This window comes from Ischnura elegans, chromosome 4 (assembly GCF_921293095.1).
Source record: "Ischnura elegans chromosome 4, ioIscEleg1.1, whole genome shotgun sequence".
In the NCBI taxonomy this organism is placed as follows: domain Eukaryota; kingdom Metazoa; phylum Arthropoda; class Insecta; order Odonata; family Coenagrionidae; genus Ischnura; species Ischnura elegans.
Window position 1 is genome coordinate 122,145,315 of NC_060249.1, and position 22,684 is coordinate 122,167,998.

The window sequence follows — 22,684 nt, forward strand, 5'->3', positions numbered from 1 at the left end:
TATTGCTTATAGAATAGTGTGACGATTAACAAAATATCCCTCAGAAGGCAGTAAAACTCAATATTTTGAACCATTTATCTTAATATTTTCTGGCGAAGGGCCCCCGCACCTCCCGCTTACCCTGGCAGGTATACCACAACCCCAGGCACCCCAGTATTAGTTGCGCCTAAAACCCCCCTCGCCTTAATTCCTAGCTGCGCCCCTGGTCTGAGCCGCACATTAGAGGTAAACGGACTCTGTAGCAAGGATATCAGGAAGAGAGTAGCTATTGCAAAGTGTTTACAAATAGGAAAGATCTAATTGGAATATCGTTTAAAATTTAATTTTAAATGGATGCAGTTATTATACATCAAATCCAGACAATATTTTAAAATAATTTTTTGATTTCTCTAAGGCTTTGGGGGGGAGGAAACATCCCCTCATCCCCCCCATAGTTACGCCACTGCTTCATAGAAACCTATCTTAACCAGTAGAATGCGTTTAACGTAATATAGATAGGTAAAAGTTAAGGTCACCATTGATAAATTAAGACCACCGAGAATTTCGTGATCACCAAAGTTGGGTGGATTCTCAAACTGCGTATGATGGACGCAATGCAACGAAAGGTCAGTTTGTACTTCTCAATTCTCTTCTCCATAAGCAGCATAAGAGACAAAAGTGCTTCTCTTGAGTCCTTACTTTTCCTAAATCCTAATTTGTCCTCATCCAGGAATTCTTATGCTCTTCATTCTAGCCTCCTGTAGATGTTTCTTGTCAGTATCTTGGATGCATGTGCCGCCACGCTTGGAGTCCTAAAATATTCTCACTTCTCTGCACTGGGGGCGTACTTAGATGGGAGTAACAGGGGTCAGGATGAACGGGGGTTGCCCCTATAATTTTATCCAAATTTTTATTTTCTAATAGTTCATTAGTTTTTTACTCTTGTAAAGGAGTACAGGGAGTTTATGTGCTAATGCATGACTGCAAGTGAGAAGTTTGTGTGTTATTAATTGTAGAGTGTAATACTCCCTATTATAAAAATGCCCCTCTCCTCCAAGGGAAATTCCATGCACCCAAGACCCAGGTCATTTATTAATTACATTATTCTACCGATTAAGGTAGGTTTCCATGGAGTGCTAAAGAAGTATCTGGGAGCCTCCCTTTTCCTCAAGCACTGCCTTCTTCAATTCACTGTAAGGCCTACTCCCTTTCAATCCATCTAAAAATCCTACTCTCTTCCTTCCCCTCCCTCGTTTCCCTGACATTCTACCCTCTAGCACCGTTTTCAACATCCCCTCCCCGCTAAGCACTAACTCCATCCATACCTTCAGTCTCCTCCATTACTCATCTAAAAGTTGCCTCACCCACCGTGTACAGCACTTCATCGTTCCTCCCTATCTCTCTGCCCATTTCATCTTCTCCATTCTTCTCAAATACCTCCAATCTTCTCTGGTCCTCCTCTAATGTGCTGCCTAAATATTTGAATTGCTCTACCTGCTCAAGTTTTTACCCCACCAACTTTTATCTTGAGTTTCACATTCCTCGCTCGTGATGCTTTACAAAACAGCATTACCTTGGTATTCTAGTGATTAATCTTCATCCCATGCTCCTCGCACCACTCATCTAAAACATCCACTAAAGCCTGCAGTCCCCTCACTGACTGGCTATTACCATCTCCTCAGCGTATACGTTAAAAAACAGTGGCGATAAAGAACAACCTTGTCTCACTCCTTGCTTGCCCACCCAGATTCTCCATCTGCTACCCTCACTTGCACAGTCTGGGCCATATACAGATTACGAATCAGTCACCTATTCCTCCAATCTACACCAATTCTCTTGAAAATATCCATTAACTTTACCCAATTCACCCTATCAAATGCTTTTTCAAAATCCATGAAGCAGGCATGGCCCCCCACAAATTTAATGCTAAAGCCGCCCTGCACTCAGCACTCCCTCTTCTTTGGAAAAGGGACAATTATGTTCATCTCTAAGTCGTTTGGTGTATTTCCTGTTGAGCACATTTTGTAGATGTTTTCTTTACAGCAGATATACAGTCTTTTCTCCTGCATTTTTCATTAGCTCAGAAGAAATATATCTTTTCCTGTGGCCTTATTCTTGCACAGATCACTTATTGCAGTGTCAAATTCTAATCTTAAGATGATGGTTCCCATTTAATCCTTATCTGTTTCACTTTCCTCTTCAATAATTTTAGGGCCGAGTTTTCATTCCAGGTATTATTCTTCCATCCATTCTTTCCATTTCTTCATTTATGATCAAAATATTTCAATCTTTGTCATTGCTTCCTTATTAGTGAAAAATAGAAATGCAAATTTTTCCCCCAATCACCCCAGACCACCCCTTATGGGGAAAATTCTATATTAAATTGTGACACCCCCAAAACATGAGCAAATAAAACTCAGGGGCCTATTCCGAAAGTTTGGTGAAGGACAAACTGGCCTCTCAACTTTCTCCTCCTAGGTATGGAATGGTTGGGTACGTGCAATTCGAATCGTGCCGGGATGAAATAAATCTCGCAAAGTTTTGTTTTATTTTTGTCACTTAATTGCATTGTGCCTTGTTTTTTAATCAAAACATCAAAAAGACAGTCACCTACATAAAATATAAAATACATGCAATGATTAATTGTCAATCACTTCCATTGGTGTGCACAAAACCACAACAGTCCTTGGAGGTCCAAAATACAAACTTCTCACTAGTTTCAGGTAGTAAAACGTATAAAAGATGACAGCACCATTACAGCACATCTCCAAAAATTGTACATTTTTGCGATATGAAAGGGGCAAAACATCAGTCTATTCTGAACCACACAGTTTCTCTCCTTCCGATTTCGGACGAGACGGAAGAAAGCTAGAGTTGCACCCATTTCCAACAATGCTTTCGACGTGTGGTCCAGTGACGATTCGATGCATTTGCTCGCCCGACTCAGTTTCAAGTCAGGCTGTGGTCACTTGTCACACAGGATTAACGCAGTGAACGCTGCTTGCGTAAATGTAGGGAGGTTTGGAGTCAATGATGTGGTTCGTGAAAATAAAAAGGTCGACCTTTCCCAAGAAACTAAAATACATCAGAGGGGAATCAACGGATGTATTTTAGCATGACAAGAAAGGGAATGAATAAAATTTAAAAGTGTAAGAGTTTTGGGCACTGTTCAGCTTTTCTTAAGTGACGTTTTAAAATAAGAGTCTTAGATACCACAAAAACGATCACATGCATGTGATATCGGCACAGAACAGCTGTTCAGTCGTCATAATAAAATGTTTAAAATTTAAAAACATTGCCATGCAAGGATTATATTGCACATCTGCCCGTGGCTACTTATAGTTTTAAAACATGTTGTGTTGTAGTATACTGTTTGTAAATGTGTCAGGATACAACACTGTCATATGATTTTCCATATTGTCACCAATTGTGAATATTGCCGTAAAATGTTAAAAAATAATCTCCTTCCAGTGACTAGATGTTCATCTTTGGCCTTTCTTCTTCAAGTCCCGACTTCTTCTCTGGTATCCACTTGCAAATAGTTACTCCATTGCAATAGTCTCTGGTCCTTTGGTTTTTCTTCGTCCCATCTCATACACCACGTGAATTCATCCCAATTCATTCAATAGGAAACCTGCAAGCAGTTTGAAAAAGGACGTTTTGTTTAGTTGATACTCAATTCTCTAAGAAGAGCACAAAACAAAACAAAAACTAAGCTCAAAGAATATTAAGCCTTTTAAATCAAGTTTTTAATGAAAAATCCATTAATCTTAACAAATAATTATTTCTTAGTTTTAATTTGAGAAAAGGAAAAAAACTCTCATAAAACCCATCTTATGATCAGCTGGTTTTTGATTACAGACTGACAAATTGAATTTTATGCCATGGTTTCCATGGTTTGTTTTGTGTAATAAAATATACCGGGTAATTGATTGCGTGTTCAATTTGCTGATGGCTTAATACAACAGCTGTTTGTCTATTAAAACTATTTTGTTAATTAAATATAATACATAGTCACTCTTATGTGCAACATTTTTAATGACCTCATGTTTAAATTTTGCCGTGGACAATGGAATGAATCAAATATAGTAAATCATGATGTTAAGTGGCAATAACTTGTGTGAATGGTAATGGCAGGAATCATGAGGGATCACTGAATCTCTAAACCTAAGTTTCCTGAATATTGAAAAGGTGTACCAGGCTTTGTTAATTTCAATAATCATTTAGGTACAGGAAGTTAATGTCAGCACCAACAACTTAAGCCATAAATTTTATGCAGTTGAATAATTTATTTAAAGAGCGATGAAATAATCTCGTAGACAAAGGGTGCTAGTATACACAGAGTTCGACGCTGCATTGCGTGGACCATACCAAGTGTTTTTATCTCATTTTATTCTAATTTTTTATTAAAGATTTCAGTGGCCAATTGAAATTATTTAAATCATGTCAACCACGGCCCTGAACAGAAGGAACAGTGAGGAATTCAGCACCCCACTTCATGTCATCTTTGACTAAGTCCAATCTCTGTACCTCTCAACCCTGACATACACTACTACATTCTATTTATTATAAAATATCACCTTATAGACTGAAAAAATCATTATTCATGTGGATTTTGAAAAACCTCTAGCCTAATGAATTATTTATCTCAAAAAAACATTTGTTATATATATAACTTTTATTTAGTTTTTCGAGTTAGTTTCCCATCATGGACGTTTGAAAAGTATATGTATTTTACTTATTAGTCATATTCTATACATATAAGTACCTGTTAACAAAGAAAAATCGGGCTTTTATATTACTGTCCCTGGCCTTTTTTATCACCCTTATTTCATGGCATAAAATGACATTTCCGAGTTTCGCATTCATCATCACTGATCAACAATCCTGGGATTGGTTTGACGCAGCTCTCCACTCAGTTCTCCTATCAGCTAGTCTTTTCACACCTACGTATTTCTTCTCTTTCACATCCTTCTTTAAGTTTCGCATTGGAGCAGTTAATATAGCTTTGAATCATGCATTACATAAATTTTCAAAAGAATACATATGAAGTGCACTCCTGACACTATAAAATAATGTATCTTTTATTTCTGTATTAAGTAAAATAATACTGTGATGGCGTAAAATGACGTATTTTACTTGACATGTCACAGTACATTTGCCTATATCTCTGGGGTATTTTTCCCCCTATATGAATTCAGTTGAAGTATTTAGTGTTAGAGATGCTGGGAATCCCCTCGATCAAATTTCATTGAAATCTGTGATAGTGCAGCATTGACCAGGGGCGCAGCTAGGAATTAAGACAGGGGGTGGGTTTTGGTGCAACTAATTCGGGGTGCATGGGGGTATGGAATACCCACCAGGATAAGCGGTAGGTGCGACATTAATAAATTGCGGAATTTTAAGATAAATTGTTCTAAATGGTGAGTTTTACGGCTTTTTGAGGGATATTTTATTAATCCTTACACTATTCTATCAGTAGTATCAATCTAATAAAGTAAAATGGATTAAATTTAAAAATTTCTCTGAGCTCTCGGTTTATCCCCAATACCCTCCCCTCGCTGCGCCACTGGAATTGACTATTTGTTGATTTAAAATGGATTGAACCTACGGTAAACCCTTGTGTTGTAAGAACCCTAATAAACATCCTGGTAGATATGAAAAAGATAGCTGCTAACATTCAAAGGGGTATGCACCCGTGAATTTGAATGCCGGCCAAGATTTTGATCTTCTGGCCGACGAGGAACAAGCAAACTAAGCACGCTTCACCTTGGCTCGGACAATATCTCCCAGGTTTGCTAAGCTTGACGGGGAGAGTGAACCTGGGTGGGATTTATGACACTTTTTCAAAGCTCTAATTAACACTAGCATGAGGGTACAAAATATATGCTTGCTTGCCATGTGGAGGTGTAAGAAAGAGTGACTACATTGGCATTGGACCCATGACAACTTTTTAATTGTAAACCCAAATAAAAGCAAACTAATTCATTTTAAGTCTAGTGGCCAGCCAATGGAAAGCATGCTAGTAAGACTGGAAGGTAAATCAATTGAGCAAGCTAATACATGTAAATTTCTAGGTATAACTCTGAATTATAAAATGACCTGGGACGACCATATCAATTACATCAGCAGTAAATTAAATTCTATCTGCTACTTGCTGAGACAGCTCAGCTCCACAGTGGGAAAGACTACATTGCTAAGTTTATATAATGGGGACTTTTACCCTCATGTTACTTACAGCATAATCTTCCGGGGCTCTAGCCATCACGCTTTAAAAATTTTTCGTCTCCAGAAACGTGCAATGAGAATAATTGCTAACAAAGGTTATAGGTCTCCCATCAGACCAATCTTCAAGGAATTGCAAATTCTACCGATTCCTTGTGTTTATATTTTATTTACTATTATGTACGTAAAAAATAACTTTAATAATTTCATCATGAATAGTGTTCTTCATAATTACCCCACTAGGTCACAAAGCGACTTGCATTAAAATTTTGTACGCACTAAGGTAGCTAAAATGGGCCCAAAGGAAATGGGCATCAAACTGTTTAACAAACTACCTACATGTATAAAAAATGTGAACAACATCAATTTGTTTAAGTGTAAATTAAAAAGGCTATTACTGAACGCCTGCCTACCTGGATAATAAATGTGTGATTATTATCTGCTACCATAGGCGCTATTGAAAGAGATGGAGAATCTATTCTCGATAATTTTGCCTACGATATTTGCTTCATCCCACCCTTGTCTCGCTTTCTCAGCCACTGCCATAGCATTTGCTGCCCATTCCATTGAGTTCCTTACCTGCAGTCTCTCCCTCCCCTCCGTTAGTCTTTCTTCTTGGTCTCGGAGGATGCTGCAGCTCCTCCGCCCCCACCACCGCTGCCAGCGCCACCGCCCCCGGCTCCACCCCCAGAGCCACCCCCGGCTGCCCCTCCAGCCTTGCCACCTCCGAGAACTCGTTGCAGCGAGTCCCAGATGCCTCCCAGGAACAGCGCACAGAATAAGTTCTCAAATGGCAGGAAGGGGTCATGTATACCCAGCAGAACAGAGGACAGCTGCGGAGAGAGAAATAGCTCAGATGTCTTAAATGGAAAAAAATTTTACAAGAGCAAAAAATTTAATTGTAAATGCAACTGTGGACCTCAGCTGATGTATAACTTTAAAATAAGAGAAGGATACAGAAAAAACTGAAGGGGGGTATGCAAAAGATATTTTGAGCTACCTATACTTTTATCATAATGAAAAATAATCAAGTTACATGCAAAATTTAAATTTAAGATAGTTTTATTTTAACTGATTATATGCATACATGTATGTGCAAGACATTGCCATCTTATGATATAAAAAAGTTACAATTGCGGTTCTTCAATGTTCGGGAATGCAGGCAAGGCCCCCCATATGTATCTGCCGCTGGTGGTAAGAGGAATTTCATTGTTAAAAATATCTTTTGTGGGAGATTTGTAATCTAGTGCCGTGATCTCTTGTGGTTTTCAATGGAAGTTGATAATTTCTTGTGACAGTCATCAAAGCTCTACATAAACAGGTGACTTTTATGCAGTCACCTGCATTGGCATTAAGTATTCTGTAGGAGGATATTCACTACAATAATATCATTTGACTTGACTGGGATTCAAAGGCTTTATGTCCCAATTTCTGGCCAGATACATATATTCCAGTCTCACATAAGACTGTGCTCATTGTGGAAGGAATAAATTAGGAAATCCAAGTCCACATATCTGTCGAGTCAAATTATTTATTTTTTCTAAGTAAATCTCCTTTGGTGTTTAAGTCTTATGTATACTTTCCGAAGATATTTTAATGAGAATTATCAGTGTTACAATAGTTTGGTTTTGCTGCTGGGTAGAAATTGTGAAAGTTTTTTATATGCTAATAGTTTTGTCATAAATCATTTAGCCCTGAACATTTTTTTGTCATGAAAAACAGATATGTTTTATTGGCTACATGAAAACTGGTCAATACAATTTTGGTAATACAGCTTCGTTGTGCATTTGAATTGGTCAGGCTGAGTGTGTGAAATATACATATAATTAAAAATCAAAGTTGTTTACAATTACATGGAAAGAGGTAGCATTTACACAGGATGCTAACAACTACCTTGTATATGTGGAATTGAGTTGCTAGGCCATTTAAATACTAAAATGGATAAGTTGAGCAAACAATAAGCATAAAAGCCCAGTGGATGGCAGAGCGCATGGGTGTACCCAGTGAGGGGCAAGGGGGCGGGGGGGGGAAGCTGCCCCCCCTAGAAGCAAAAATCGCAAAAGTCTTTAAGCAAAATCAGTACTGAATTGAAACGAATGTATTCAACAAATTTTCTTTAAACCCACGAAAAATGATATATATTAGTATAAGATATGTAACTAAAAACTATTTTTTCAAGGAAATAATCTCATAAATCCCATGGCTTGCCCCCCCCCCCTAGACAATGGCTTGCCCCCCCCTCCCTAGTTATGATCCTGGGTATGCTCTTGGGAGGTAAAGAATGAATGACAGTTGAGGTCAGAGACTTTTCTTTTATGCCAGGCAGCTCTTAAAATCTCATTAGTGATACGATGAAGAAGTTGAATACATATGATGATGAGGCATACTTGTCATGTACACAGTTAAATAGGCAACCCTGTTGTTGGTTCATACTCATCAAGCACAGCTATTGTCTGTTTGTTATGTCAAGGCCTGTATGTAGAAATTCTTTTTCAACCGGGCCAAGTCCATTTTCATGGACAGCTCCCCCTGAGGGTTTGGTGAAAGTTTTTCCTCTCCCTCTTCATTCTCCCCCAAGACCTCACTCAGTTCGCTTGCTTTCCCTGCCAACTTTACCACTCCTGCCATTTCCAGGTTAAGTTGAAATGCAGGCCCTCGCAAAATTACTTTTACTTCACACAGTTGCTCATTCTGGGGTGGCTATCTTTTCCCACTGGTTTCGGCCTCTCAGTCCACCATAAACCCTTTCCATTCCTCTTACTACAGGGAGAGGGATGTCTTCCCCTCCCGCAAGTGTACGCAACCCTGAACTCTCAGCCAGTTCGTCCCTTTAGGGGCCACAACAATAAAAAAACATACCAATAGGGTGATGAAGACATACAGAATGTAGATGCCATGATTAGCTTACCTTGAAGTAAACGAAGAATATCACAATGCCAAAGTATACAAGGGCATGGGGAGCAGAGATCAGTTCTGTTTTCTTGTCCAGAACGAATATAATGGAGGCCACGAGGCAAGCCTTGGTTGGGCTGTAAATTAAAAGGGAGTAAAGATGAGATACATACGAAATAGAACCATCATTAATTAGGAGGAAATACACTTACAATTTGAATTAATGATTTCAGTGAAATAATTAGTAAGATGGAAGAAAATTTGCATTCCTGAGAGATAAAATGCTTGCAATAATTTGAGAAAAATAGAGAGCAACCTTCTTTCACAATTTAAACTTAACATCATACTATGAACTATGGGGGAAAAAAGTATCCCAACAACTGCCACTATCGCTCCGTGGGATAGTCGGTTTCCTTTCCAGTGGGTTGTTATTCTTTGGTCAGCGTGGGAAATTCAAACATGGCAAACCATTTCCTATCTTCGTTGTCCAAATACGCAACCCAGAGCATGACTCGCGATGAACTCCGTAGAAAAGAGACGCATTCGACGGCATCTTGTGCGCACATCAGGAACATTCCTCTGAATTTTCCTTTGCCTATCGCAACAAAACGGCAAAAATCACTACGGGCCATAGCAAGCTTTCTCTTAAGGTGAACAAGACAGTCAACGAGAAGATTCTATGGGCCACGTATCTGAATGCAGTTGATTTTGAAGAAGTTTTAGCTTTCCCTGAAGGACTGCCATGCACATTGCCATAACGCCTTTTTATTTCGATCGAGAAGGATATGTTCCTATTTTAATTTAAGATGCCTTTGTCAGCAGGCAAAAGGGAGAAAAGTAGTCAGCTTGTTGGAGGCAGGATTAACAGTAGCGGAAACATAGTGAAGGATGAATAAAAATTGAAGTACCGTGTACTACTCGGAGAAACGCCACAGGGAGGGTAATGAGGCATTGAAAAATCGGGGAAGACCTCCACCTGAGAAGTGACTGATGAGGACCTAGGTGTTCAACCGGAGATGTTGATGCTGACAACTACATCAAACTGCTGCTGAGATTTCGAATTTAATAAAAGGAGAAATATTCTCCCAAGTGAAGTGTGAATTCATTGGAGTATATTTTTCATCCATCATTTTTTTGTCCACATTAATTTATATATTTTATTTGACCCTTAAATATTGTCAGAAGTAGTTTGACACCAAAATGTTATGCATTGTTTTAATTTTGCAAAATTAGTTTTCAAATAAATTGAAAAGAAATTGAGGTATCAAACTGCATAAAATAAATTTTTTTTGCCACTGTCTAGGAAAAAATAAAATGTTAATTTTGTTATACGATTTATGACATTTAACACAAAAAATTGTGTGTTGTCAATTAAATTTGCAGCAATCATGTGCATATCATTGAAGAAATTTTCAGTCGCAATTGACGCACTGAAACCTTTTAAAGTGATAATTTGTTAAGGTATCACTGCTCAACATAGATTTTGTTCTAGAGACGTAGTTGAGTGATCTTATATGTATTTTTTGCGCTGATTCCAAATCTGTTTTTCTTTCAATCACATCTAGTTTCTTTAGGACAGCATAATGTATGTTTTTGCTTTTACAAAAGTGGTCATTTAATTCATTTAAATATGGTCTGTAGTTTGTCTATACGAAATGCTGTTGCTTCATCTGCGAGTGGGATATCAGAGACAGAAAAAATGATTACTTGAAAAAAAATTGACCGGAACGTAAAGAACTCGTTCCTGGATCAAAAAAATGTCCTTTGTCTAGGACAGAAAACAAGTTTTTTTGTTGACCAGTGTATTTAGAGTAATTCCTGATGCTAAAAATTGCTCCTCGCCATTGCTGCCTTGCAGATTACGTATAGCGAATATTTATCCCGTAAATTTTCAGAGACGAGAAAATGAGGAAGTGGAGATGGGCTTTAAGTGAATATTATTACGAGTGCCAGAGTAGGTGTGAAGAAGGAACGGAAAGGAGGGTTGGAGGGAGATAGCGGAAAAAAGGAAGGCACAATTCCTAAGGTTTTCCAAAGCGCTAACATTATAGAGAGCAGTGCGAAATACGTTCAAGCCTCGTTTCGAGACTGGTAAATTCACCATCACAACCTTGGTGGCTGAAATAATACCGTGTTTGAATTTCCCTCGTTTTATTCCAAGGATTATATACCGTTAGAAAGGGAATACATTCTCCTTTGAAGCGATGGTGGGGGCATAAACTCTGTTGGGATAATTTTTTTCCCCATAGTACATCAACTACTCTTTAATTCTAAATATTAGTCTGTTGGTATTAAATGGTGTTATTATAATGATTTAATTGGTGAAATTTCTTTCTTTTACAACCGTCTATAACAAATATTTACTCACAAGCTTGGCTGCATGAATTCCATGGCCGTTGGGGTCCAGACTCCTCTTATTAACCGCTCGAAAAGTTTTACAAAAGCAGCACCGTTACCTAGAATGGGAAGATATTTCATGAAATAGTTACTTCTTATCCAAGTACCCCATTCATCGCCGGCATTCATAGGATAGGTGAGCTATTGGGGTGATTCTCTGTATGTACTTGGATGTTGCCATTTCCATGCACCTCGTCCATAAAGACACCTTGGTGGGATATTAGAGTGGAAGAATGCTGATAAGTCCCCCATGTCAATGGACAGGAGCAACAAGTGATTCCAACAACGTTACATGCTTCTTTATGTAAAAAGGTTGAGGAAATAGCTGCTTTTTCACCATTAAATAAAAAAAATATTTCTCAACCAATGTATGGGATTATGCATTTTATCATTACTCAATTACTATTATATTCATAAATAAAAGAAATTCCGTGAATGAGCCCATAAAATTATATGTTAAAAGTAAGTTCAATTTCTAAGGCCCATGGAACAGTTGGTGGAACAGATCCATTACGTAATATTGAATGAAATACAATTTACAACTTTTAAAAAAATTTAATGGGATAAATGGTGCTGATGCAGTGTACTATTTTTGAGTGTGGCGTACTCAGTCTCATGCATTGGTGTATGTGCGTATATCAATGTATGAGACTGAGCATACCAGACTCAAAAATGATACACAGAACTGGATCTAGTCATCTCATTGCATTGTTTAAAAAAATTGAAAATTGAATTTCTTTCGTCAGAACATTTTGACTGATAACTAAAACCTATTACTCATAATAATCTTACCTTTTAGGGTTCCTATGAGAATCATGATCACATAGGCATTTGGATAGAGTTTTCCAGCGTGAGTGACTCCATCATACACCTTCTTGCACCTGTAAAAGAGAGGTAATTTGATAAGCACAGGAATATATATACAAATTAATCCATTCTCTACATTGTATGGATAAGAATATCTTTGAGTATTGCCATATTGGGAAACAATTATTTTTTTATGAGTCAGACTCATGTGTGGTCGTGGTAAAGACATTTATGCCCCTAAATACACTCGGGCACCATCTTGAAAGGACTAAATATGAGCTTCTAATTTCCTGGTAGATAAATTTCACTTCTCCTGTTAATAATGAATTTATGAGATTTTGAGAGGCCGAAATAATTTCTGCTGGCTTTGAGCATTATTATTTGAGTATAATTATGATTTGGGTAGATGTTAAAACAAGTGAATGCATTGAAACGGGAATTTATAAATTACTGAGTTGAAGAAAAACCATCTCAAATGCAATTAGATTTATTTGAGCATATGAGAGCTTTTGGATATATTAATTAAAATTTTAATTTTCCTAGTTCTCACACCCTATTTCTCCAATCATTCTGACACTGGGAGCCCTAATACCAAGTTCTTAATACATTTAGATTATAACAGATCATTAAAAGATATTTACTATCATTGATGATTGAATTTTTAAATATCATTAATAATGATGACAGAATACCCTAAAATTCCCCAATAATAAATAATATCCATCTTTCATAAATTAATACACTATTAAAATATCTTATTTCAAAGATAGTTGCTTCCTCTCACCTGTAAATTTCCTTCATAGCAGCACATATCAGCTTGATTGGTAAAAATTTAGCCACTTTGTAGCCAATGTCAAATGGAGTATAAAATATGATGTACCTAGAAAGAAAGAAATAAATCTGTAAGAATATGGACTCTGCATGAACTCAAAACGAAATTACAAAGGCATTTATTCTGGTTCTTCCATTGCCAAAGGTTGGCTATAGCTAGCATTAGCTTGAAGATAAAGTAATTATCATACAGTTTTCCATGCTATTTTGAGCAAGCAAACTCTATATTAACTGTAATAAACACCTAGAAGTCATTTGACAATCTAAAATAAAAACCAAACACAATAATCTAATATGGTTAGCTGCTATAGATACAATACAAGGCTTTTCTACATCTAAATTAGAATTTTTCAGAAGACCACATCATACAGAAACCATTTAACTATCAATATAAAAAGTTTCAAAATAACTGAGGGAACCAGTATTTCTAAAGCCTGAATCAAGCAATTATTTTCATACAGATATTTGGCGCTAATAGAAACTGCATCATTCAGTGGCAGCAAAGAGATAGCTCATGTTGCCATTTCACCCTGCACTCATTTGCATTGTTATTTTTTCCCATAATTTTTAAGTTGAAAGTCATCATCTTCCACAAGTTTTGAATGCCTGAATCATTGGGGTAGTGATTTTTTGGAAGCTCATAATCCATTGCTTTGCCATCCTTAATGGACCACAAAAGCCTAACATCTCGGCACGTGACCATCAGTGAAATTGCCTAAAGAATAAAAGCACCTGGATAGGGTGCTGTGAAATTTCACAGCCTAACTTTGGTGGTTAGATTGCCGATTCAGGAGTATTTTTTCCCATGGCATTTAAAAAAATTTTACTGCTCTTTATGCAGTGAATCTGAAATAACCACATTTCTCACTAATTTTTTAACAGTGTGGGAATTTAACCACTTTGTCAAGAATATTTTTTGCACCCTTATTGTTGTCATCTCCCTTGAAATGAAGAAGTTGGATTTGGAAAGATCTCAATACTTTTCTCTAATATTTATGTACTCGCTCAGGAACAACTGTCAACATTGCCATGTCATCATTGGGTAAAAATTATTTTTTTGGATGTGCAATTAATACGTGCATGTGTGAAATACAAAATGCAAGACTTTTTTTCAAGGAAGAAGGGCATGAAGGCAAGGTTCATGAAATGATTCAAGCATTTACAGGGTAGAAGGTGATGATAGATAGAACAAAAATTATGGAAAATGTGGTGAAGATGATCATATGAGTGGGAAAATGATTTTCCATTCTGAGGCTTCACAAAGTAAAGATACAAACATTAAAAAGTAATCAACACTTAAAAACAACCCTGCAAGCTGCCTCAATAGGGGTTTAAGGACACCATTTGTGAACAAATCAAAAGGAAATGCCCCAACAAAGTTCGGCCAAGCATTTATTTAAGCATTCATTTATTTGTTGGAACCCATTCATATCCACTAGGCAAAATATCTCTCTTAATTTATCGTTTCTGTAGGACCTGGCAACAGGGGTGCCGACTTGAAAAAAATGTTGGGGGGACCCAAACCGGGGACCTTGCCCCGGTAAATTTAATAAGTAGTGAATTTTAAGTTTTTTAAGCATTTTAGAAGAGTCATGTGATCAAAATTAGAATCCCGATCACTCGAATCTCGATAACACTCCGGGGAAAATCGACAAGCCTGACACATTTTTTCCTCACATCCGGAACAAATTTTTGGGGGGGCTCGGGCCCCCTCAGGCCCCAAGGAGTCGGCGCCACTGCCTGGCAATATAGTGGGTTATACTATGATGTAATCCGTGTCATTCTGAAAGATATCTACATATAATATTTCTCAAGCAATCAAAGCCTAGCCCACGGCCTCTGAGTTTCTAGGGGCTCCAAGCCTAATTCGCTTAACATCTATGTAGTGCTTTCTGTTCATCCACAGTAGTTTACGACGAATTGTGCAACTTTCTTTTGTATTTCATGAAGTTCACGGATTAAGTCTTTCTGCGCCGGGTCCCATATGCTCACTTCATATTCAAGGTGTGCCGGACAAGAGTGAAATAGCACCTCTTTTCTACTTTTTCATTCGAAGATCTTTATTATCCACGTTATGCAACTAAAAATGCATCCTTACAAATTAATAATAATAATTATTATTATTCTGGAAAAATCACTAGGAATTGTTTCCACAACGAACTTGACGAATCCTAGCTTCTTCGAGGCTCTGCAACAAATATTTTGTATATGTGTTCTCCAGATGGAAGAGGATGGAGGTAATTGAAGACTATATGCAAGCACAAGGGATAAGTGTATTTTTTTCCAATATTGACTGCCCAAAAATTGGGGAGCGGTACTGGAGAGAGGTATTTGAGAAATCCAGTAAAGAAAGAAAGAGATAAGTTAATGGATGCAGGCAATACTTCTTGGAAATTTCGTACATTAAACACGTTACCAGAAAATACTTATTACTTTCCACCTGACTTTTCAATTACCCCGATCAATTTCAACAGCAATGTGCCATTTTCAACGGGAGAGAGCCAATTGACATTAGGATACAAGTCAGATTTTAAAACAGTAAACAACATCTGGGAAGCTTTAAAATTTGTTACTTAGCCATTTTTATGGTTTATCCCAAAAATATTGCATACTTTTCATAAACGCTGTAATTAAAATTATTAAGAAATCATAGAAATTTTTGGACATTCGATTTTAACAAAAGTATATAATTTATATATTGTAAATTATTTGACAAGCTTGAAATCTTCCCAGATGTTTTTAACGGTTTTAACATCAGACTTGTACCCTGATACCAACAAGGCCTTCCCTGCTGTCCTTGATGGAATCCAACTCCCTCGCTCCAATCCTATAATCTCCTGTAGCATCCAGCAGCCATTGCTACTCGTGAGCCGGCACGTAGGCATGCTAGTCCAAAGTGCAAGTCTACGAGATGACCCGCACGTGATCGGCGGATGCCGCTCCAGGGGTAGATAAGAGGGTTTTTTTGGACATTCCCTTGGAAAAGATTAAAAGGGTATGCTTAGCATGTCTCGTGGCTGAGTTGTGGCGTGGCGACTCGCTGGGGTGGTCACGGCCAATCGGCTGGGGACATATTCGTTCATTCCTAAAGGGAATAAAGTCACTGTTTTGGGACAGAGTTATTCCTTTTATTTCCGCCACCTGACCCTTCCATTCGAGAGACGCTCGTATTGTCGCTAATATCTCGTTCAAAGACAAGTGGGATACGACACTCCTTCTCTTTGGCTTTAGCCTTTCCCCAAGCACCAGTGGCGGATCCAGGATAGGATAGGGACGAAGGGGGGGACTAAGGGGGGTCAACCAACAATAGTGGGGATCCTAACAAAATCACAATTCTATCTGGTGTAAATTGGATATCCAAGGGGGGCTATTGCCCCCTTAACCACCCCCCCCCCCCATAGATCCACTAGTGCCAATCATTAAATTTCTTTTGCACACATCTTATCTACATCTACATAATGCCCTGCGAGCCACCTCTAGGGTGTTTGGCAGGGGGTGATCAATCACCAGCATGCAGCATGCAATTGGACTCCCACAAGCACACCACACCGTCCAAAAAACATCCCATCTACATCTACATCTTATGCGCCGAAATATTGGTTACCTATGACTCATTTCCACATATTGTTACTCTGAATCTACCTACTTGAATATTTTGTTTTTAATTCCCGAAGTCCCAACAATGTTTGATTTCATTTTCTCCTTTTTATGATTTCTTATAGCAACTGCCAATCACTAAATTTCTTTTGTACACATCTTATGCGCCGAAATATTGGTTACAATATGACCCATTTCCACATATTGTTACTCTGAATCTACCTTCTTGAACATTTTGTTTTTAATTTGCGAAGTCCCAAAAATGTTTGATTTCATTTTCTCCTTTCAATGATTTCTTGTAACTGGTGAATATTGCGTCATTCCCTCCCATTGTGGGCGGCACTGACATCGCTGACGTCGAACGCAAAGCGGGAGAGGACGGAGGGTGAGTGGGGTTCCCCCTTCCTCGCCCCCCCCCCCCTCCTCCTCCTGTTTGGCACTCGCCGCCACCCGACAGGGGCGCCACCGTCGATCATACACGCAGCCGATCTCGCACGTGTCAAGATCATCTGGAGCAGAACGTGGAGAGCCGAGGAGCGGCAAACAGCTGGACGTGATTTTGGCAGGAGGAGCTGGGCACATAGAGCTTTATTTACCTCAACCATTATACCTTCAGGTGTAAATCATCTTTCGGACTTAGCGAAGGGGTTTTTAGAGAGGAATATGATATGACGTGTTCACCATTCGGAAGTAGATGAATGGGGAAACAGACAGACGTGCCTATTGCTCCTGAAAGACATTTTCTAACTTCGCTAATCAAACTTTAGTTTCTATAAAGCCCGAATCACACGATCATTTCCTCCGTCCCTTCCGAGACATCGCTCCAATGATGGCGACTAAAATGGCCCTTTCACGCAATAATTTTCCGCGATGGCTCCAGGGATGGAAATCCTATCCCTTTTTCCATCACTCGACTCGTCACCTCACCATCGCCAGGCGTTTTGTTCGTGAAACATTTCTTCGAACAAATTTGAGGCTTCTATTCCACAGACAGTTTCAAATTTCCAAGTACAGTAGATTCCGTTTAACTGGTCCACCGGTTACTTGGGGCAGCCGCTTAATTGGGGCAGATTTTGAAGAGCAGAACCCAATGGAGGAATATCCCGAATATCCCAGAGTATTCTCCGCTTAATTGGGAAAGCATGCCGCTTTATTGGGCCATGAGTCGGCGACATTGACTCTATACTCGCGACGAAATTAATTTTTTTTCGGAGTACTATTTTTTTATATTTTCCTCCTTTGATTTACTCTTATTTTTCACAAATGCTCCTATTCTTGCCCTATTTTGAAAGCTCTTGTTGTTTTACTATCCGCAAGAGGATAGGACTTTTCTTTAATAGGACTTAGTAAAAGACATTCATTCAGCGTCGCCCGAGGCTGTGAAAAATATTTTTAACTAAATTTTCCTAATTCTTAAAAATGATAATAAATTAGCTAAACTCGCTGATTTATTAATCAAATTAATTGTTTAATAAACTTATGCTGCATTATAAACACTCTTTAGTCTTCTATCGTTTCAACGTTTGTTTATGCCCATATACAGGATAGTTCGCCTAATTGGGGCAGCCGCTTAATTGGGGCTAAGTGCACAAGACCCGATATGTCCCAATTAACTGGAATCTACTTTACCTACATAGATAATTTGGAAATATGCATTTAAAATGTTCTATATTTGATGGCACATTTACCAGGATTCGGCCGACCTCCATTTGATGCATTGGGGCACTTAGATGTTGGGTTCACCGCTCTCTTGTTAGTGGTAAAATTATAATTTTACCACTAACAGGAGAGCGGCGAACGCAAACTGGCCATTCTATTTTTAAGCTAAATGTTTTAACCTCTCTACACATATGCCAAACGTAATGGGTGGAAACTATTCCCTCTTATCCCCCTCCACTCAACATTTGGGATCGAAACTTAAACATGAGCAGCGGAGTTTCGATTAGCTTCATTCTCGGGAGTAAAGTTTCGTCCCAGGTCGAAACTAAACTCCTCGGTGATTTTAATTTCGTGCGGAAACGAAACTAAACCTAGGCCTCCTATTTTCATTTCATTCCTGGTCGAAACGAAACACTTTCGTTTCGTTTCACGAGCCATCCCTGCTTATTTTTTCATTTGGGGAGGCTGAGAATACGGTAAGTAGCGGTCTGTGTCCGTGGTGAGCGAGAGCTCTGTCTCCCATTGGCACCAACTTACCAGACGACGGTGGCGACGACCAGCTGTGGTGTGTTCTTGAGGGGCGCCAGGGGGGGCTCTCCGAGGAGGGCGTTGCAGAGGATGCCGCCGGCGAACACCACGAGCATCGTGGACAGCCAGCAGGAGATGGGGTGCTTACGGGAAAAGGTGAGGGCTCCTGCAACGAATGAGAGGAGACACATTAGAGGATACTCATACGTAATACACTCAGTAATTCAACCCGAAAGGTTAATTTGGATAGGTGAGGGTACAGCTCACCCCAAACTAAGTCACAGTCATGTGAACTTCACACATTTAGGGTAGGGAGTGCAAGTTCTTTTCCCTGAGATACCTCGCACTTCGAGGATTCTATGCGGTGTGACTGAAGTCTTCGTCCGGGATTTGAACCCGGGTCACTTCAATCAGTAGCCAAGTGTTCCATCCACTCTGCTACCACGCTCCCTATTGGCATGATTCATAGGGTAAAAAATACGAGTGGAAGAACCAGGAATAAATAATTGGAGTTTCTAAATGGCTAGAGTGAAGTCCGAGGACTGGAAATTCAAATGGCAATTCAAGTTGGATGGAAAAACATCTTGGAACCGACTTTTCCATCGCCTTTAACAACTATCAATAGATTGAAGAAAATTTGGAAGGATTAATATCTTCGAAAACAATTTTTTTCTCGATGGCCTTAAGCGATCATCAATAGGGAGAAGAACGGATGTTAACCCGTCGGGGGCTAGGCTAAGCCCGAATTCCAATCCAAGTATATCACTTTAGTATAAGCATATAATACATGGATGGATATGGTGATTTATAGATAACTGTCCGTCTTAGTATATTTGAGCGTTGCTTAGAGAAGCATTGCATGACGCCGGAAGAAAGCTGGCCGGATGAATTACATCGGGAACCGGATAGAGGATAAAATTTGACGACGAAGAGCTTCTTTGAGGTAGCATTTTATGTTGCATAGATTATTAATGCGTTTAAAACAGGAATAATTAAAGAGACAACCAAAAATTAACTTATGAAGCACTATTTTCAATTATCAGCTGGACATGATCATAACAAAATGCATGAAATTCAACCAACACATGAAATTTTTGTCAAAAATGTCGTATAACTGGGGCTTAGGGGACCCACATGAGTGCAATTAACCATGAGTTCGCACTTCTGAAACCACCTTCCACTCAACTCACTTGAGCTACATTAACCCATAACCGGTGACGTGTTGTCTGAGAGACCGCTGCGTTTCTAAAATTATGAACATTTTCAAAATTGCAATTTCAAAATATCTGTGATCCACACGAGCGTCATAATTTTGTATTAAAAGGATATAGCACTCTTAAAATTTGGCGTTATTAAAATTTATTTCTGAAAATTTGCAACTGAATTTGATTAGCGGTCTGTGAGACCTCACGTCACTAAATTGGAAAAACCAATGAACTTAATGCTGGTGGATATAATTCAAAAATTTGTTAAGAACAATTCCTAGTGATTTTTCCAGAATAATAATATTTATTATTATTAATTTGTAAGGATGCATTTTTAGTTGCATAACGTGGATAATTAAGTGCTTAATTAAAAAAGGTACGATAATAATAAAAACTCAAGTGTTTTTCATATCAGTTTATTGATCCTGTTTCAAATAACAATTTTTACTGGAAAATTTGGTTCGTTTTGGGAATGGATAATATTAAATATAAGTTTTGTAATGGTTTAGAAGTCAAAGACAGTAAACTAAGCAATAAAAATGACTCTGAAACGTTTTGTGAATTTTTGTTTTATTGCGGTTTCCCAGACCTCACGTCCCTGGTAGACAAGAATTGCACGTCACTGGTTAAAGGTTAACTTATCATTTACTAAAACTATTTTCATGCATGGTCTCCTGCTCACCAAAAATAAACACTACTGGAGTGTAACATTACGCGTGAAAGTATTTTATGGCAGATATTTCCTTATAAAAACTTGAGGCGATGGATGTGAACATCTTGGAATTTAGGGACTCGATTGTTGTTGGGAACCGAGCGACGTCTCCTAATACAAACGTGGTAACCGAGTAGGGATCAAGACTTGAGTGGCGTTGTAGAATACACGGCTCACAGAATGAGCAGTTTTGGAATCGATCTGTTTACGCTTTCTGAGCCCGTGGCCGTGACTGTGATTTCAACGGAGAGCGAATGGAAAGTCACGGTAATGTTGATATCGCCTTGCGAATACACGCGAGGTCACCACGAGGGCACGGGCGTGATATGACCGGGGAAACGCCGCACGCGCGCTGTAAAACACGCACCGCTGAAGAGGGGCAAAAAAAAGGTTGACAGGATTAAGAAACGAATATGAGAAACCGTTTCCATTGTTTTTTCGTCACATCGAAATTACGATTTTCTCATGAATTAAGGCCGATTAAGAGAAAATATTATAAATAACAGTTAAATTATAAGGTAACAGTAGATTTAAATTACTTTTAAAGAAAAAATAGCTTCAAAGCTCCAGAGAATTTATAGAAAAAAAATTAGTGCGGACTTTTGATTCTTCTGCAGAACTATGACAGAAAATTTATCGAACAAAAATTGATTTGAGTCGTTTCTTACTGTTAGTGGCATCGATGTATTTTCCGCAGTTTATTTTTAAATTTCGTACACTTTAAAAATGTAATTTTCATTGCTCGGTGTCGTCCACGATCGATTGTCCTACGATTAAGGGTTAGAAAAAACAAAATATGGATATAAACTTGGGATGGTCGGATCGGATACCTCGGATCCAAATATCCGCGGATATTACCCTTCATCGGATGCATCGGATCCAAAGTCGCGGAAGACATCGAATCTGGATCCGAAATTTTAAATAATAGCTTCAGTGAATGCAATGTAAGGATGGAAAGAGTTCTGATTGTATCTTCGAATGCGCTGTCGCATGCGATTTTCGTCCTACTCATGAACCGTTTGGTTTGAAAGCTCTCGCAGAGGTTACGCAGAATAATTTCAGCCGTGGAAAATAAAAATAGTAAAATAAGACTAGCACATAGTGCGACTCTTCCCAAGAGATTGAACAATCATTTGGGGAATCTCAGCGTCAGGAATTTGAAAATGCATTTGGATCCGAAAATATCCGATCCGAAAGATCCGGCTCCGAAAATCAAAGACCCGATCCGAATACGGATCCGAAAAAATCCTGGATCCGTCCATCCCTAATATAAACCGCATGAAAAAAATGAATACGGCAATGCGCGTTCCAAAGTTACACGATAGTTTGCATGCCAATTCGAAATCGACCAAATCCCACGCAAGTTTCTACACGTTCCGCTCTAATTATTTTGCACGAACGCCGATATTGAGGCATGGGTTCTGAAATCTCACGCCAAGGACTCCGTACGGATAATTTACTGCGAATACGAAACCGGCCTTCAGGCTGGTGTACGCCGTGTCCTTGGGAAGACGCATAACTCCCGCTTAACCTGTCATATTATTGCCCTTTCATCGGATGTAATCAGTGTGTCCGCTAACTGTGAAAATCTGGAATTTCCTAGTTCCAAGCAGTTTTCACGTTTGATATTAAATCTACCTCGAATCATTTCCCAGCCACATGGCTTTTTCCTGGGTATTTCGCGTGAAATTTGTTCCAAAAAAAAAAAATATTTTTTAAATCTATTCAGTCATGGCATGTAAGGTTTTAGTTTTGGTTGGGGTTTGGGATATGGTTAGGGCTACGGGCACATTTAAGGTGTCGGTGCTTTTAATTTAGAGAAGATTCTCCCGCCCACTCGTTACTTATTAAT

The 22,684-nt window shown here is 38.7% G+C and overlaps 1 protein-coding gene across 1 annotated transcript in view; it reads right to left on the bottom strand.

The window, feature by feature from the left end:
- Window positions 1-2,518: 2,518 nt before the first annotated feature.
- LOC124157987 (trimeric intracellular cation channel type 1B.1) overlaps window positions 2,519-22,684 on the bottom strand; it is a 60,592-nt gene continuing 40,426 nt past the window's right edge. The window contains exons 2-8 of the mRNA XM_046533121.1: window positions 18,925-19,081; window positions 13,085-13,180; window positions 12,286-12,374; window positions 11,465-11,552; window positions 9,113-9,233; window positions 6,784-7,037; window positions 2,519-3,613 (exon numbers count right to left, since the gene is read on the bottom strand). Coding sequence (XP_046389077.1) covers window positions 6,807-7,037; window positions 9,113-9,233; window positions 11,465-11,552; window positions 12,286-12,374; window positions 13,085-13,180; window positions 18,925-19,081 — 782 coding nt within the window. The 3' untranslated portion in view covers window positions 2,519-3,613; window positions 6,784-6,806. The remainder of the gene's footprint in view (window positions 3,614-6,783; window positions 7,038-9,112; window positions 9,234-11,464; window positions 11,553-12,285; window positions 12,375-13,084; window positions 13,181-18,924; window positions 19,082-22,684) is intronic.